Source organism: Schistocerca americana, chromosome 7, assembly GCF_021461395.2.
Source record: "Schistocerca americana isolate TAMUIC-IGC-003095 chromosome 7, iqSchAmer2.1, whole genome shotgun sequence".
Lineage (NCBI taxonomy): Eukaryota > Metazoa > Arthropoda > Insecta > Orthoptera > Acrididae > Schistocerca > Schistocerca americana.
This window is the reverse complement of record NC_060125.1, coordinates 442,072,738-442,092,008: the sequence shown is the minus strand read 5'-3', so window position 1 is coordinate 442,092,008 and position 19,271 is coordinate 442,072,738. Positions and strand designations below refer to the sequence as shown.

At 38.0% G+C, this 19,271-nt stretch overlaps 1 protein-coding gene across 3 annotated transcripts in view; it reads right to left on the bottom strand.

Moving 5' to 3' along the window:
* Positions 1-19,271, bottom strand: part of LOC124621835 (ubinuclein-1) — a 352,960-nt gene that overhangs the window by 37,652 nt on the left and 296,037 nt on the right. For all 3 annotated transcript variants that reach the window (XM_047147277.1, XM_047147276.1, XM_047147278.1), the window contains one exon: positions 17,193-19,072. In XM_047147277.1, the coding sequence (XP_047003233.1) occupies positions 17,193-19,072 (1,880 nt within the window). The remainder of the gene's footprint in view (positions 1-17,192; positions 19,073-19,271) is intronic.

Sequence of the window (19,271 nt, the reverse complement as noted above, 5' to 3'; positions counted from 1 at the left end):
ATTGTGTCACATTAGTAGCCACGAAACATGACATAGTGACAGTGGTCGTAAAGACATCATATCCCAGACAGAATGGAGACGCATGTCACATCTTGTCAACCCCACAGGAGTTGCTGCCGTCAGGTCCATCTCAACCAGTTTCCAAGCACAAATTGCCAAGAAAACTGCATGCAACAGACATTTGGAGTTAGCTATCTCACAAAAGACAATTTCTCAGATTGGCCCATCAAACAGCATGTCTTCAGAGAGCCAAAACAGCAACTGGATAATGTCTGACTAGAGGCATGCAGTGTGGTCTGACAAACTGCAATTTTGTCTCTTTTAAAAGGACACAAGGTGTCAGTCTATGGATGGCCTAACGAGGCATTTAACCCGCTGATATGGAGGGCGATTCTGCGACATTTTAGGAGTGTTTTCCATACCATAACTTACGCTCACCTATCAGGTTCCTCTAAGCATGAAGCAGGATGTCTACTTCGATGTTCTCAATAAACAAGTTTTGTTCTTTTTTCTACATCTTCAAGATTCTGTAGTATGCTGTATGGACACTCCCATTTTCAAAGATGACAACAGCTGTGTTAAATCTTGATTGCTCTGCTAAATCACTCTATGTCAATGCAACAGAAAATGTCTGGGACTCTTTCAAAGTGTGGATTACACAGCTATCAATGTACCAGCAACTTGTTAGCTTTATGGGATTTAATCATCAAGCAGAGGCTTCAGCTGCATATGGCATACATAAAGAAAGTTGGTGGCACACTTTTTTGATGAACCGAGTTCATTACCATAGCTAGAAGTTGTGTTAAACAGTGTTAGTGTCTCTTCTCTTTGGGTAGGGGTGAGAAGGGTGAATAATGTTAGGTTTGATATGCTTATACCGAAAATTAGTATGAAAAATGGAAAGGAAACTCCATGATCAGGCCCTGAAGACCACACAATAGTCACTGCCCACCATGTCATCCTCAGTCGTTCATCACTGGATGCGGTATGGAGGGGCATGGGTCAACACACCACACTCCTGGCCACTGTCAACATTCTGACGTTGGAACCACTACCTCTCAATCAGATAGCTCCTCAATTGGCATCAAAAGGGTGAGTGCATCCTGGTAGATTCCTCCCACCATGGAAGAATCTCTAGCAGTACTGGGAATAAAACCTAGGTCTCTGGTGTGAGGGTCTGTCACACTGACCATTCTGCTACAGAGAGAGACTATGCTGGTAACTAAAGCAATCATAAATTTTTATCATCAATCTGTATTGTATTTTGAGGCAGTCCCAGAAGTTATTGGAACTACTGTGTACATGTTCTGTATATCGCACTGTACTAAAGCAATAGAATGAATGCTGTATCATTGAAGTATATATTCTACAGCATATCACCACAGGTTGCAACAAAATCGTCCTAAAACAGATGTAGCACTCACAATGATGTATGCAGTTAGCACATGGTGCTGTTTCCCATAACACAGTTTGAAGTCAAGGAGACAGTACAGAAATTAAACAATAAGAAGTTAGCAGGCATAGATGAGGTTCTTGTTTCTCTCCTGAAGGAGTGCGCAGATAGCCCATTAGCAAACATAATAAATTAATCCTTTAGTATACGTATTTCCCAGAGTACCTAAAACATGAACACAGTGTGCCCTTAGTAAAGAAAGGTAATGCAGAGAGTATTGGAAAGTATAGGCAAGTTTCACTACTTCTGACACTCTCAAAAATTATTGAATCAATCATGAAAGCTAGATTAATGAGCTCCATGAATAAATACAATCTTTTTAATGAAGCACATTTTGGTTTATGGAGTTCACAAAAGTGGTGCTTGAAGCTCTTGACTGTGCAAAGCTGTTCACACAACTGACCATGAAAGAAAAGGGATAACTACAACATCCTGTCATATTACATAGCCACAATATAATGCTTTCACAAGAAAATCACGTGCCAAGACCTATAGTGCATGATAGAAATAGCTTGTCATTCTCCTCTCATATTATAAGGAGCGGGTGGGGATCAGGGTGCTGACGCGTATTTTCAGGGTGACAGAGAGGAAGACATGAACGTGTGCAAGATTAGATTAGATTAGTACTTGTTCCATAGATCATGAATAAGACACTTCGTAATGATGTGGAACGTGTCAGGTTAATAAAAGGTGTCTATACAAGATATTACATGACACCAAATATTACACGACACTTAACACTTTAATTTTTTTTGTTGGGGTTGGGGAAATTACCCACTTACTATATCCAAAAATTCATCTAATGAGTAGGAGTTGCCATTCAGAAATTCTTTTAATTTCCTTTTAAATGCTATATGGCTATTTGTCAGACTTTTGATGCTATTAGGTAAGTGACCAAAGACTTTTGTGGCAGCATAATTTACCCCCTTCTGAGCCAAAGTCAGATTCAACCTTGAGTAGTGAAGATCATCCTTTCTCCAAAAAGTGTTGAAGCCATGTACACTGCTATTACTTTTGAATTCGTTCGGATTGTTAATAACAAATTTCATAAGTGAATATATATATTGTGAGGCTACAGTGAAGATCTCTAGCTCTTTAAATAAGTATCTGCAGGACGATCTTGGATGAGCTCCAGCAATTATTCTTATTACACGCTTTTGTGCAATGAACACTCTTTTACTCAACGATGAGTTACCCCAGAAAATGATGCCATACGAAAACAGAGAATGAATAGGCATGGTAAGGTAATTTATTGAAATGTATATCACCAAAATTAGAAAGTAGCTGAACTCAAACATTTCAGCAGATCTTCAGTGTGTTTTTTCCAGTTCAACCCCTCATCAATGCATACACCAAGAAATTTTGAATATTCTACCTTAGTTACCGATTTCTGACCGAAGTCTATATTTATTAATGGTGTCATTCCATTTACTGTGTGGAACTATATGTACTGCGTTTTGTCAAAGTTTAATGAGAGCCCATTTGAAGAGAACCACTTAATGATTTTCTGAAAAACATCATTTACAATTTCACCAGTTAATGCTTGCCTGTTGGGTGTGATAGCTATACTTGTATCATCAGCAAAAAGTACCAGCCTCGCATCTTCGTGAATATAGAATGGCAAGTCATTAATATATATTAAGAACAGCAGAGGACACAAGACCGAACCTTGCGGCACCCCATTTTTGATTGTTCCCCAGTTTGAGAAATAGCCAGTTCTTTGCATATTATGTGAACTGCTTATTTCAACTTTCTGCACTCTTCCAGTTAGGTATGATTTAAAACATTTGAGCGCTGTCTCATTTATGGGGCACAGTTTCATGTTTATGAGCTGGAAGTCAGTTTTCTGAGCAGACTGGAGTTAGTGCAAGAGAAACATGCTCGTAGTTCTGGAGTCACCTGCAGGTGCCGTTAGTGTGTGCACTGATGAAGAGCAAAACTATGTTCCATGTTACCTGGAGCAAATTGTGTTTAAATCAAAGCGCATTTTCGAGGGGCTTTCGTTGTTGGTAAGGGCATCTGTCCTCATTGCAACAAGATTGCGCAAACCTGCCTAATCTCTCGCGAGCCAGTTGGCCATACACAGCTGTGACTTCTTCAACATTGGAAAGTGCGGACACTCTGATTTGAGGTGATCGACGGATCACTATCAAACACTTCGTTGCTCAATTGGATGTCTCTGTTGGAAGTGCTGACACACTTGACCAACAGTTGGGGTACTCAAATGTGTGTGCCTACTGGGTTCCTCGCTGCACTTCCATCTGTTTGGCCCAATAGAGGATGCATTCCACAGGAAGCACTATGTGGATGATGGGGAGGTTACTGGTACAACAAGACGTTGGCTCCGACATCGACCAGTGGAGTGGTACCATGTGAGTGTACAGACCCTCCCAGTAAGGTGACGTAAGGCCACTGCACTGAAAGAGATTATGTTGAAAAATAGGATTCTGTAGCCAAACGAGTGGGGAATAATAAGGTGTGTTGGACTCCTGAATAAAACCAACCTGCTTTCAGAAAAAAAAAAGGTGTTGCATTACTTATGGAATAGGGACAAACTAAGTGAGGCAGTGAGGTCATTACATCATATTTAGGAGGATAAAGTTTGCTCTGTCAGCTATCTCGATTTATGTTTTCTGCTATGTTCCTAAATCTTTTCACGCAAATGCCACGATGGTTTCTTTATCAAGGTCATGGTCCTCATAAAAGCATACTTATATTCTGTGTCTGCCCATATATTTTTGAGCTACGGTAAGAAGGTGGAAAAATCGGACACAGGGTTAATTTCACATGGGAACAGCGTATTTCTGTTCTTACGATGGTATCACTGAATGCAAGCTTTTATTTCATGCGCAATTTGCTGTTTACACCTTATGTATTGTCAAGCATATACGAACACACATTGTTGCAGTTGGAACAGTGGTGTGTCACAGATTACAGTGCAGTGTACAATTGTTGATAGCTATCTTTCTGCTAATACTTTCATCTTGTACTAGAAGAGAAAAAAATGGTAAGCTTAATTTGCTCATAGTTTACTTAGTTAAATGTTAAGAAGGAAATGTGAATACAGTTTGTCTCCACATCTCACTTTCGCTAAGTGTAGTGAACTATTTACAGATAACTACACACATTGGGGTAATATCAGACAATGCCGTGTACCTACAAAAGGGAGGCTTGGTGCTCTTCCAAGATGCAATTAAGACACTGAAAACCTTGAAAAGATGGTTGCTGTTGTAAGATCAGGAAAACTATCTTACAGAAAGGCATCAAGCAAATTTAATGTATCATGTTCGGCGTTAGAGAACAAAGTTAATAATACAAACCCTCCAGTGATTGGAAGGCCTTCTTGTCTTAAGTACCATTGAAGAGAACACACTTGTTTGTGGTATTTTAAGGGTTGCACATTGGGGTTTTTCTTTTATCTCTGATGATGTTAGGTACATAGTGAAAGGATAGCTTGATAAATGTGGACGAAGGGAGAAACGTTTTCCTTGTAACATGCAGGGATTGAGTAGTCACGGTCATTCTTACAGCGTCACTATGCCATATTAAGCGTCTGGCTATCTGAGAACATTAAAGGCAACATGCCAAAGTGAGTTACGAGGCAGTGAAATCCTATTTCCAGAATGTTGGTGAAAAAATGGAAAATATCGATTCAAAAAATGTAATCAATTATGACGAGACCAATCTGTGAGATGACACTGAGAGGAAGTATGTGATTGACAGAAGGAGAACAAAACGTCCTGAAAGGATCTTAGATTCTTCTAAGATTAGTATATTTCAGTAATGATGGGTGTCACTGGGGATGGAAATCTGCTACCTCCCTATGTGGTTTTAAAATCAGAGCATTTATGGGACACCTGGTAAGGAGGTGGTCCCAAAGGAACCCTCTATAACCGCAATAAAAGTGGATGGTTTGATCTGTCTACATTCGAAGACTGGTGTATTACTATTGCACTGCCTTTCCTGAAGTCAATGAGAGGGAGAAAGTTACGTTAGGAGATAACTTTTCAAGTCATATTTCGCTGCGACCAATTGACGACTGTGAGAAAAATAAATTCTCTTATTTTGTTGCCACCAAACAGTACTCATATATTACAGCCATTAGACTTAGGTTTCTTCATACCTTTAAAAGCTACTTGGCAGGCAGTGCTTATGCAATGGAAGAAAAGGTCCCAAGGGCCAGTATCAAAAGATGCTTTCCCCTCACTTTTGAAGGAGACACTTAAAAAAGTGTCAGCAACTGAAGAAGATAATATAAGAAGCGCATTCTGTGCAGTGGGATTAATTCCATTTGACCCTGAAAGAGTCCTCAAAAATTGCCCGAGGGAGATAATTCTCAAAACAACTCTTTAGAAGGCTGGTCTTCGAGCTTTGAAGATATGCTTCAGAATGTTCACTATGGAATGAAAAATAACAGAAGTGTCCAATGAAAGCCAAAATTGGATGTTGTCCCAGGAAAATCCATTTCAGGCATTGATATGATTAAGAGAGAATATGCTGGCTCAGTGTCTGAATTGCTTGTGAATAATGATGCAATATCCACTGGTGACAAAAGCAACAGAACAGAGGAAACACTTCTGGGAGTGGAGGCTTTTATTCTTGTGGTTTATCCACACATGACGGGGAGGGGGGCAGCAAAATAGGCAGTTTGTCACAATCACAACAGAAGTGGGTGCAAAGGAAATGGAAGTGAGATTTCTGCATCCACACCAAGGCAGCAAATCTCTGTTTATTTTTCCTGTCATTCCAGATGATTACACTGTTAACAAAAGCCAAATTGAAAGAGTGTGGCTAACTCCAAGAGAAGAAAAGGGGAAGTTTTCTTTCACTCAGAACATATTGTAGGTTGTTATTGATTTGATGTGTTAGTAGACTGTCTTTATTAATGAAATATTTTGTAAATATGTCTGTGAAAGTTTTCTAAATGTGTGTCAAATGTTTACTGAAGATGTATAGAGTATTTTGTAACCATCTGCAGAAAATGTTTTCTAAACATGTACCTAATTATGTGTATTTTTTAAGAAGATAGTCACCGTCTGAAGTTACCCCATTAGAGGGTAATATGGACCTTTGCATGAAAATTCAATGAATGTCTGAAATTACATCATCAAAGGGGTAACATCAGACAGTTTTTATTTGTTAGATTCTGACTCACCAAAAAATATTTTTGGCTAAAGTTCTTTGATCATATTATCTTCCAACATCATCCATAATATCTTGCACTTTTTGTCACGAGAATCTAATGTTCTTTACGAAGTTAACTTAAAGAATATGAAAATTCTATCCGATCTTACCCCACCTACCAGTATTATTAAGACAAATCCTTTTTCAATTAAGTGCTAGTATAAGTAATAACTAGCTAGGTAGACGATTTTGATAAGTTTACTCATGTCATGCAAAACCAAAACCTCTAAAGATCTTTGAGAACTTTATGACAATTTGTTGGGTGAGATTTTACTATAAAATTCACTGAATGGTTCTCCCATAGCTAACTGTATGCTTGTCTCAGCTCCAGTCACACAGCATTTGCAGATAGACGAAACTCAAGTGTCAGTGACAAATATTTTACGGCTTACATATGGACACACTATCTTTGTTATTGAACCATAGTTGATCATTCCAAACCTAACTATCTCTTGCTACATTTACTATGTAATGCATTTACTATCTCCATCACATTTTCCTTGTCAGGTCTGAGTGCTCAGGTAATTAGCAACCATTATCTTGTTAAATTACTATGAAGAAATATTACTCTATGTATTTAAAATTACAAACACAATAATAGCATTACAATTACTGGTACCGTCCTCCAAGTTTACAAAATTGTTTAATTTTCTGTATGTTTGTTGGCAAAGGTTCAAGATTTTATGCTACTCTATTACAGGCAAAATGAAATCTTCCTGGTGGCTGATGGAAATAAACAATTGGTCACTTTTTTCTGGTATTTCTTTAGTATTTTCTCTCTCTATGGTCTGTATGCATCAGTATTCAGGCTTGAGTGAAATAATCAATGACATTGAGAGTTGTGGAGTGAGGGAACTCTGACAATGGGACGCACCTGACTGCCTTTATGCGAGTCAAGGTTTAAGTAAATGAATGGTTTATGGAACAGCTACTACTCTTGGGGTCAACAAATGGTAAGCTCTGATGATAGATTAGTAATACTTGAAGAAGAGTTATTTAAGATGAAGCTTGATTTTTATCTGAGCTATAGCAAGAAAACAAAGAACATAGAAAATTTAAAAAAGAACACATTTTATTACAGGGAAAAAGAGCATTGGGAAAATTGTAATGTAGGCTTCACATTATAAAAAAGATAAGTGAAAAGAATATCATAGATATTGAAGGAATCTTAAACAGAAAAAGTGGAATTGTTTTAAAAACAAATGAAAGATATTCTTTTGAAATCATTCAAAATGTAGCATCCATAAGCTCACATTCTGATGGGGTGGTAATACACCTCTGAAAAAGAGTTATAGAAACTGATCAATAACAGCAAACTCCAGCAAAAGATGATAATGGGTAATTTAAGTGCAAAAGTGAGACAAAAACTAAAGACTAATTCTTGACTGGAAAACTTTGGGTGTATGATAGAGGTCATTCATTAGTAGAACTTGCTGAGAACAAAAGGTTTGTATTTGGTAAACAGTAATTACAATTAAACTGCTTGTATTTGCCAAGTGATGATGAAATATTACAAGAGACCACAGATTTGTAAGATACAGAGTCAAAACAGATACAAAGTTAGAAATAAGCAGACTAATCAGGCAAGAAGTGATAAATGTAGATTATCTGAATGTGTTTAAGGATAAAGGAGGTGTAACAGATTCTATTATATGACAACACAGATAGATAAAGTAAAAATTGAGTGTTTTGAAAGGTAACACCAGATAAGAAGTTTAAGGTCATTTGAGGCACAAAGGAAAAAAAAATAGTCTAGGAGGTAAAGATGTTTTAATATGAATCATTAAAACTGGAAGAAAAGTCATACAAAAGGAACTTGCAAAATTATTTACAGAATTCCTACATATTAAGAAAACTCCTCCAAACTGGAATATGCTAAAATATTTTTGTTCTATTTCACATGAAAGGAGACTAACATGACAGGCAAAACAGTAGACATATCAGCCATCTCTCCTTAATTTAGACAACGGTTGCTATAGTTACCTTCATCCATTTGATTTTAATCAAGCAAAAGAATAAGATCTATTAATACAATATTGGGAAGTCCCTAGAAGATTACAAGTGTGGAAGGAGTAAAAGTAACCATTCACCATACTGTTAAAGCACTGATAAACCAAGATGCATGTAAAGAAGACAGAGATTCTTGCTAACCATTCTGGCAGAGTCCTTTCACAAAGTTAATGGACTAACAATATGTGTATGTACACAAACAATTGTAGACTGGGCGTAACAGAAGGCATGGTGTTGGGGAGAGCAGTGGATGTGGGATGGAGGCTAGCAGAGACTGAGGCGAGGAGGGCAGCAGGACTGGAGCATGTTTTGGCCACACTTAGATGAAGGCCATTCATTTGGTTGGACAGAGGATTGGTCGTCATGCCCCAACCAATTTGGCACAAATGTTTTGGTTTCCTCTTTATGCTTTTCAGTCTTTGAGGAACCCAGTGGGCACAAACCCATGAATCTGCTAACCTGCGAAAAATTGTGTCAGCACTACAAAGAGAGATGTGAAGTGAAGATATAGTTGCTTGATTGTTATTTGTCAATCATCTGAAATAAGAGTGTGTGCACACTGCAGCCATCACAGCTGTGTGCAGCTGGATTGCACATGGAAGATCAAACAGATTTCTTTCTCCTCATTCTGTTGACAACAGATGCTTCGCCCAGCTTCTATTCACTGCCTGGTGTTTTTAGACAGTCTGTTAATATTTGTGATGGTGTGGTTTTCCACCAAAAGAAATTCAATAAATGATCATTATTTTGAATGCACCTCAGTTGCAACTGCTGTTTTGAACACTTGTTACAGTGCTGCAATCTACCAGGAGTTACTGGAAATACATGGGATGACATGGGTATGTTTAAGGCTGTTGCAAGCAAAATCATGCTTTTTATTGAACCAAAACTGGCTGAGGGATGCCGTACAAACACTGTTTGAAAGAAAGCAAACATTGTTGCACTTCTGAAAGCAGACATGGAAGTTGAAGATCTGAAAGATTATCAGTCATTATCTCTCCTACAAAAATATAAGCAAAGTTGATATTAAACTGAATGAAGGCTTATATCAGAGAGAAAAATATTACATCTCACATCTTAACTATAACTCAACATACTAAGGGTGAATATAACAATTGAGTAGTTATGGGCATGGTATCACACCATTTACAAAGCTATGAGCTGGATGTGACATTGTCCGCCACAAACTGCAGGGGAAGAGCAGCTATGAGATGACCCAGGATCTTATGGTAATTACAACCATCAAAGTCACCTCAAAAATTATTCCTGTGATGGATTTCAGAGAAGTACAAATTAAATCAGCTAATAAAGTATAACAAAAAAAATTTCTATTAGCTGAAAATCTTGATCAATATAAAATGTAAATCAAAAACTAAAACACTGTTTAATGAAAACCCAATGAAAGCTACAGTTGGTAATTTTCCCCTTCATTTCAGGCAAGACTCAAGGAGGCCAACAGCCACATAGAAAGAATAATAATGAAGCAATGTTCCAATACAAATTACCTAGAAGTAACTCTTCAAAAGCATTGCTTTAATACCAATTAAAAAGTCAATGTTAGGAATAATATGTTATGAAATTCAACCTGCATGACCTGGTGATGCCACTATTCATTTATGACAACTGCTGTGAGCAAAGTACTTCTCCACTGAGGAATATTTTAGGTACACAAGGAAATCTACACAAGCCATGAAAATCATCTGCCCTCAATGAAAGTTAACTACTAATAATTGACAGCCTAAAACCAACAATGGAAAAACTTTTTACATGGCTTGTCTCACACCTCCAAGTGGCAGCTTATAAGGGAGTGTGTTATGTTGTCTGTCTCCCAATACGACAACTGATCCATGGTTCACAGACCACCACTCAGCAACTGAAATCTAGGAAAAACTTCTTGAATTTCACTGTAGAGTTCAAGGAACAAGCGATTCCTTGGCTGTGAGGCTGGACAAAATCGAAAGACTATCACTGGATTTTAGCGTCCCAAAAGTTCGCATCTGGATACCAAGAGATGTATTGTCCAGGGAAGATCAGAATATACTTTGGATTAGTGTTGTTAAGCATAATGAAAACCTTTTCAACTTATTTTATTAGACTTCCCAAGACCATGTGAATGTCATAGGACACAGTTCCACAAATGAATTCCTGTTTCCAGTGCCATGTGAAGACCTCCTGGAAAGACTTTGTATCTGCATGATCAAATGGAATAGATGTGACAAATTTCTGAGCTGTGACTGTTTAGCAATTTCAACTCATTTTGTTCCATTTCACCCAAAATAGATAGTGTGTTTTAAAGTGATAACAACATTGTAGGAATACAGTAACTCATACAAGTGTCATAACAGCTGTTACTTCTAACCATGATCAACAATTTAACAAGGAAGGTGATAAAATTATTGTGAAACACTATTACCCCATGTTACAAATTCTATGATGTGTTGTGGAGCACAGACAAATTTGTCATAAGCTAAGGTGAATATAAAGTAATATGTAGTGCAGTATAGATGGAAAGAATGTTCTGTTTCTCAAGCCATAACCCTTCTAACGCAGCTCCCCTGGCAATTCATATCTGCGGAATTAACAAGTCTCATTGGCATACAACTATCTGATTATTTCACAATGAAATACATCACAGGGGCAGATATGCTGGTGTGAGTACAGATGGAGTTGACATTATGGATACACAATGGCTGCATATTGTATGGCTCTTATGGTTGAATAAAACACCAGTTTTGTGTAACTTTTGCAAAAGCTACTAAAATTATCATCTGCTCCGTAAGAGATTTTTCCAGTTCACTATAATCTCGGTCACGAGTATGTGAACTTGAGGAAATGATAGGAAAAGTAATAATTAAATATTTTCCATGTATACTTAGGTCAAAGCCATTGCTAAAGGGTAGGAAAGCAGGAGATCAAGGCAGGTCTGTAGACAGAAATTCTCTTTCACAACCTGTGGAACTAAATTAAAAAGATTTATTTATGAGCATTACTGGCAGATTAGTTGCATAACAGAGAGAGAGAGAGAGAGAGAGAGAGAGAGAGAGAGAGAGAGAGAGAGAGAGAGAGAGACTTGGTTTAGCATCTCTCAATGACATTACACACTACACAATCATTTTAAATTCAGCATTATAAGCTGAAGAGGTGTGCTTTGGAAGTGCCTGGCTGAATTCAGAGTTCTAACAATGAAAGAAAAGTGGAATATGGCAAGGTACAAAAACGAGCTAACAAGCAGCTTATGGGCTGGCTTTCTTCAGTTTCCTTCATACTAAGGGATTTGAAGGTTCATGAGAAGCTAGCCTGAAGACTAGTAATTACAAAGGTGTTGGTTCTATCCTTGCTAATAGCAACCCCCCCCCCCCCTCCCCCTCCACTTCGCATTCTATATTTACTATCATGTGGAAATGTTTAAGTAACAAATATTGAACCATAATTTTTATATTTTAGTTATTAATCACTTTAGGATAATTTAAAATTTGATAGAAGCATTTGAAATGCCTCAGTGTTAAATGAAAAAATTATATCCATCAATAATGCCCACGAGTTTATGGAAACTGCTGGGGAAACAGAAAACTTGATATCACCTAATAAAAACATGTTGTTTAAATGCAAGAAATTTGCGGCAATTCATTCCATGCACAGACATTTGCGCAGAGATCTGTGCAGACAAATTGTTGCTTGTGGGTGGGCCTTAAAAGTTTCCAGGGGTTACAGGAGAAAACAAAGAAAATACAAGCACAAAATTGACTGAAGAATGAAGAGAACAACACAGGAAAATAACGAAAAACTGTTGGGAAGAAAAATGGAAAAAAGAAAAAAGGCGCAAGTTACTTCATTTGGTCCTCGAGAGGCCAAACCAATTTTTTAAAAAAACTGTTCAGTTCTAAAAATAAAATATTTTTGTATTTTCTATTAAATGTTTTACATTTTTTGCAACAAATTTTAATTTATTGTGAACATTTACATTTTCACGTGATTAGTCATTAAAATATAAAAGATATCATTTTTGCTAAATATTATGGTACAATATATGTTAATTAATGTTTCCACTTGTTAGTAAATATACATTTGGTTTATAGCTATAAGGTCGTAATCCAAGGCATAATTCTCTGCCAAAGGTTTTGTCTTCCACTGCTGGAGACTTCATCACATGCTTTTATGAGTCAAAAAGCTGTTACAGACTCAAACAAGATCAGCAAGCTGAACTGTTTATATGCATTGCTGAATGGTTTATATGTATCCATGCAACGGTTGGTTGGTGATCTCAGCAGACCTCTGCCTATTATCGTGGAGTCACGCCAGCTAATGCTACAGAGGTTGTAGTGGGGAAGATTTGGCACTGTCTGTTTGCTTCAGCAGTAGGGCCCACAGCTTGCTGAATTTCAATCCTTCTCCTTCTATTGGAATTCTTTTTATGCTTTAGAACTTTAATGGCCTCTCTGTTCATTATAGCATAGTAATTATTAGATCTTTCTAAAACCATGGTGTCAGAGAAACGAATTTGGAGGTTTCCTGGTCCTACCGTGTGATCTGCTATTGCTGATTGAGCTGTCTCACCTAAGTGACAACTGCTTTTGGGTTCTTCGAGGCAGGCGTTAATACTTCTTTTTGTAGTTCCTACGTACACTTTGCCGCAATTGCATTGGGTTTTACATATTTCTCCTGTGGTGAGTAGTGGGTGTAGGTCCTCTGCAGTATAAAAATATTCACGCAACTTTCTCGTTGGTTTCAACACTTACCAATATTGTGTTTTCCAAGTGCTTTGCTGATATTAACTGCCACACTTTTTTTTTACAAGAGGAAGGAAAACTCTCCTTTTAATTGGTTCTTTTCCATTGGGAACTCTAGACCTTTTAGGATACAGAACCCTATTTATCTCTTTGCTGGAGTAGCCATTTCTTTTGAACGCCATTCTTAAATGATTGAGTCAGTGCTCCAAATACTTTGATCACAGATTCCTTTAGCCCAGGCTACTGATGTTTTGATTCCTCCCTTTTCCACTTCGGATGGGGTTGGAAGTTTTGTGGAGGTACCTGTCTGAGTGAGTTGGCTTTCTTTTGTAAATCCTTGTCGCCAGTTTTGTAAAGGACTCATCGCTATTGCTGAGCAGGCTGAGTTGGCATTGTTGTTATGGTAGGCTGAGTTTGTGAGATCATGAAACGGCTTCTGATGCAGTACATCACCAAGGCAATTCCTCTCTGCCACTATATAACACAAAAAAGGCCCTCAATGGCTAAGTGCTAATAATCGTAGGTATACTTCATAGTACATAGCAAATGCAATTTACAACCACTGTCTGTTCACTTCTAAGACTTCACTAAATGACGTTTCCTGTCTAAGTCTGCTCTGGATGATGATCTATAACCAAGTGGACAAGAGCGGCTCTTCTATCCTCCGAGTAGGCTTCTGTCCATTGTCATCTAGTCATTGGGGGATTGCACTCAGCCGGCAATTGGCCAAGGCGAAGTCGATATCTTCATTCTCAGCACCGCACGTGGCAATGGTTGAACTCGTGCAAGTGGCAAGTCTCTATGGCACTGGCACCAGCTCGCATCTTTGCGCCTGTGGTGCTTTTCCCTTGACTGTGTCTCATTTGGACAAGACAGCATTTTCCGTAGTCTTTACGCAGCCAAGTGTAAATAGGAACTACAAAAAGAAGCATTAACACCTACCTCCAGGGACACAAGAGAAATTGTCGCCTGGGAAAGACAGATAATTCAACAAAAGCAGACCATGCACTAGGACTGGTAAACCATGAAATTCATTTCTCTGACACTGTGGTTTCAGCAAGATCTAGTAATTACTAGGATAGGATGTACAGAGATGCCATATAAATTCTAAAGTACAGAAACAATTTCAACAGAAGACGAAAGCTGTGGGCCTTACTGCTGAAGTAAATAAACAGCACCAACTCTTCCCCACTACACCCTTTATAGCATACATCAGCACAAGTCCGCAATTGTAGACAGCAGTCTGATGACATCACAAACTGACCACTGCATGGATATATACAAACAATTCAGCTAGCCAAGCTTGGTTAAGTTTGTAACAGCTTTCCGGCTCATTAAAACCTCTCATGAAGACTCCAGCAGTGAAAGACGAAATGTTAGGCATCTAATTTTGCCTTGTACCATGGCCTTATGCCCGTATATCGAATACTGCAAACACTGGCCATGAAAGCCTGTACTATATGAGTAAATATATAATTTACATATGATGAAATAAAGAAAAAAGAATATTGTTTGCTAGTAAGGAGTATCAAACCAAGTAGCAATGATCAAACCAACAACTTGACAATAACTCGACTTTTACGTTACCCGCTCATCCATAGGCCATTTCGTTTTTAAAAGTTATGTACTTAATGGCAGTTGGAAATCTTCTAATCTTTAAAGGCAATTTTTTTAAGGTTTTTCAAGAATTGTGTCTAACTGCTTTAGGAAACTGATGTAGCACTATCAACAAATCATTAAGTATGAGGAAAATCAAAGAGGGCCAGTCTGTAAAGTTCCATTGAAAGCAATATCTTACATGCCTTTGGAGATAGGTTTCACTCACTTTCAGGATCTTTGAGGCAGTATATTTTTCAGATCCCTTTTTCCCCCTCTTATGAACTATGTAGGAACTAAAAAACTACAGTTAAAATAATTATGCCACCAAAAGACAGACAGTTGCACTATAGTTTTTGTAACAGAATCAAGCTTTCAGATTTAATGAGGATTTTGTTTTCAGCCTAAATGTGCTCATTTCAGAAGCCTGCAACAAAAATCAAGTATATGCCTAGAAACACACTTGACTATACACGTTGGATACATGGGATGGCCAGAAATAGTCTACAAACCTTGTAAGGGCTTTGCAGCGTAGGTTGAGCCCAGAAATAATTGTTAAGAAATAAATTTGATACAGCATTGAAGTTAACCAATCAGTCCATTATGCACACAAATTCAAGTGGTCCATGAGAGAAAGAGAGAGAGAGAGAGAGAGAGAGAGAGAGAGAGAGAGAGAGAGAGAGAGTTACTTTTAGGGATTCAGGATTTCTTTACTGGAAGTTGTTTTCATAGCATAAATGATAGCGCACAAGACTGATCAGCCTTTGTTTTGGGTTCAATCATTACTAGTGTCCCATGTCCAATATTTTATTACACTCTTGGAACATTTATGGTGACACAGTCTCTGGTGGGCCACTTTAATTTGCATGTGCAACAGCCTGATTGACTGACTTCAGTGCTAATTATCTCAGAAATGGTACAACATATTGAATATTTTTCTTAACAATTGTTTCTCAGCACTACCTGCCCTGCAACACCCTCACAACTTTTCAGGCTGTTTCTGAGCACCCTGAACAAGTATGTAAAGGATCTGGCAAGGATTTTCCCCCACCCCACAAAAAAAGGTGAATATTTGTCTTTTCTCGTATCTGGTTGTATCCATCAAGCAGTTGCCACTATTGTAATATTCTGAAAACAACATGTTATTAACAACCACCCATGATGTAATAACTGGAACATTCATAAATAGCAGCCATGAACAGATAATGTCTCACACACAACAACATAATGCACTTATGATCTACGGAACACCACCAGATGTACTAACCATATGTAGAGTTTATAGATTTAAGGGAAGCATATGGACAATTTAATTACCAACTGCTCAACTTTTCTCACAAACTTGTTTCGCATATCTTATTCTTATCCACCACAATACCAATTTCTACTCATACAAAATGGCTACAATAATAATTTTTGTACCAAAAAATATTCACATGTTTCAAAGTAACTTACTTCCAACATTAAGAGTTACTTTTAGGGATTCAGGATTTCTTTACTGGAAGCATCGCATCTATTACTCTATTCCTACCTCATAACATACGTTCAAGACTTTCAAACATACTTTTTCCGGGGGAGAGAGGGGGGGGGGGGGGGCATAGAAGTTCGATATCTGAGCTGCAATCATCAAAACCCAATTTATGTGCTTACTAACTGCTCTTTATATATGCATGGTGAGCAATTATCATGCCCATACAACCGTTTAAATAGACCCAAGATTTTCTCCACCACTATCACAGCACTGTCAGCCCCTTTACCAGGAAAACAGCTGAGACACACACAGACAAACAGACTGGGGAAACAGAAAATTCTACTAAACACTCTCTTGATCTGTAATGGTCATTGGTTGGTACAACCCCCCCCCCCCTCCCTCTCTCTCTCTCTCTCTCTCTCTCTCTCTCTCTCTCTTTTCTACTGGTCACCTTCTTCCTTTCTTTTTGTAGCCTCTGAAGAGGAAACTCAAGAGAGAACAGTAATATTATATTACTATTAAATTTACTGCAAAAATGGTTTGTAACAGAGTTTCATCCATTGTTCAGTAGCCTGTAGCATTCATTTTTGACATTGGCATTTAATTTTTTCATATTTTAGTATTCTTTGCAAAAGGGAATACAAACTGATATAACACAAACTCCTATGTACATGCAAGTGTGTTTAAGATATTGCCCTTAATATTAAATTATGCAGATATTTTAATTTCTTTTATGGGTTAGATAACTTACCTTCCACTGTTAAAGAACTGTGTTTCATTGCAGTTGACCCCTGCTGTGGGATTGGCGAAATTGTTATAGCACCTTTTCCTGTTTTGAAGTTCAAAGTCTCAATCTCCGCCATTGTACTATCACGAAAAATGTGTTTTTGAAACTCTTCTTGGAAACCACTAAACAAAATGTTTGTTTTTCCAAATTCACTTGAAGACTTTGGTGATGAACGGGCACTCACTATATTAGCATCTTCAGATTCTACAACAGTTTTTAAATGTGAAGATTTTGTATTACTTACAGGATGCACTGAGACAGCAGAGTTTCTCGGTTGAGTGTATTTTTCTGCAGTCTGACTGGTATCTTCACCACTCATATTCTGTAACTCAACAATTGATTTCATGACACGACTAATTTCTTTGCCTATTTCTATATCAGCAGCAGACTGTTTGGACTCACTATTTACAATTGCATCATCCAATTTCTTGTCACTGTCATTGCTTCTCTTAATTTCCATATCTGTTTCTTCTTTGTCCTGGACATTTGTATCCAGTTCCCTTTTAGATGCTTGTGAAAGGGTAAAGCCATCAGCACTAGGTGTGACCCCCAAATGTTTCCCTCCAATACTATGTAGCTCTTTTGTACTCTGATTGGAAGTGTTTACTGGAGAATCACTTATCATTTGGTTTATAATGTCAGCAGCTGCAGCAGATTCTTCGCACAACTGCTTGTCTGAATTTTTTGTAAAGATTTTTGATTCTTGAGATTTCAGTTCTGCTGCAGAATGAATGGGTTCAAGACTTGCAGATGGGAGCTCTTTTGGAATACCTTTCTTTCTTTTTCTTATTTCAGTCTTCATTTTGGTATGAGTAATGTTACGCATATCGTCCGATCTAAAATTTTCACTCTTCTGATTATCATATGCGATGGAATTGTCATTTATTATTTCAATTACTTCTATACCCTCCTCTTCAAGATTGCCGGGTAAAGTAAGGTTGCCAACGTTGATAGGTGACCTTGTCCTCTCCTTTGTGGCATCTTGGAGAATTCTTTGCTTCAGGCTTATAACAGCTTTCGTGTTGCCTATAGTGTTGGAAGATTGTACTGAGGAAGAAATAGCTGGAGTGACACTAATGCAGTCTGGTAAATTAGCTAGAGAAAGTGCAGGAGACTTCTGAGAGACAACAGTCTGGGAAGAAACAGTAACAGGTATAATACTAATTTCAGAGTTTATTTTACCAGTACTGCTGCTCACAGATGGAAGAGATTGCTTACCCCCACCACTGATAGTCAAATCCAAACCTTTGGAAGGAACTATATCTACACCACCTTTAGTCTTACACTGCACAACACTCGCTACTGATACTGAAGGTGATAGCCTTTCAGGAGTACATGTAGGGCTCTTTTTCCCAGAAACATTTTGTCTCATAAACACATCACTACCACCTTTCACTTTCACAGGGCTACTTGACAATAAATGAGGCACTCCTACTTTGTTACCACTAGATGCCTGGGAAGCACTACGAATACTGCTACCACTACTGGTGGAATTCACTGACAAGACACTTGTAGGATTAGTAAGAGTCTGATTAGCTGCTGGATTAGGTAACGCTGGGGTATTTTTAGGTCTAGGAACCACATTTCCTGCAGTACCATGATGAAACATTGCTGTGTTTAGTTCAGATTTCATTTTGACCACAGCTCCAGCCTGAGGCCTTACAGTGGGACCAGAATTTGGGTTTCCTGAAGTCTGCCCAACATTCTTCACTATTTTAAGTCCAGTACTGACGCTTGCTGAACCACCATTTGTATTGTGGTACGATGGTGTTGGCTGTGTCTGATTACCAGTTGATGGATAAGGTATTTTCCTTGGAAGAGCAACTGCCTTCTTCTTCTTCAGCCTAGAACAAATGTACAAGGCTTTAATAAAAGTATATCAATATACAAATCCCCCCCTCTCCAACACATACAAACAAAATCAACTGACGAATTTACATAGGAGGAGTGACTGAATCCATTACCCAGAAACTATTTCTTAAAGCCATAAACAGCATAAGCAAGTAATCACACAATAGTGAAGTCTTAATACAAGGTGTACAC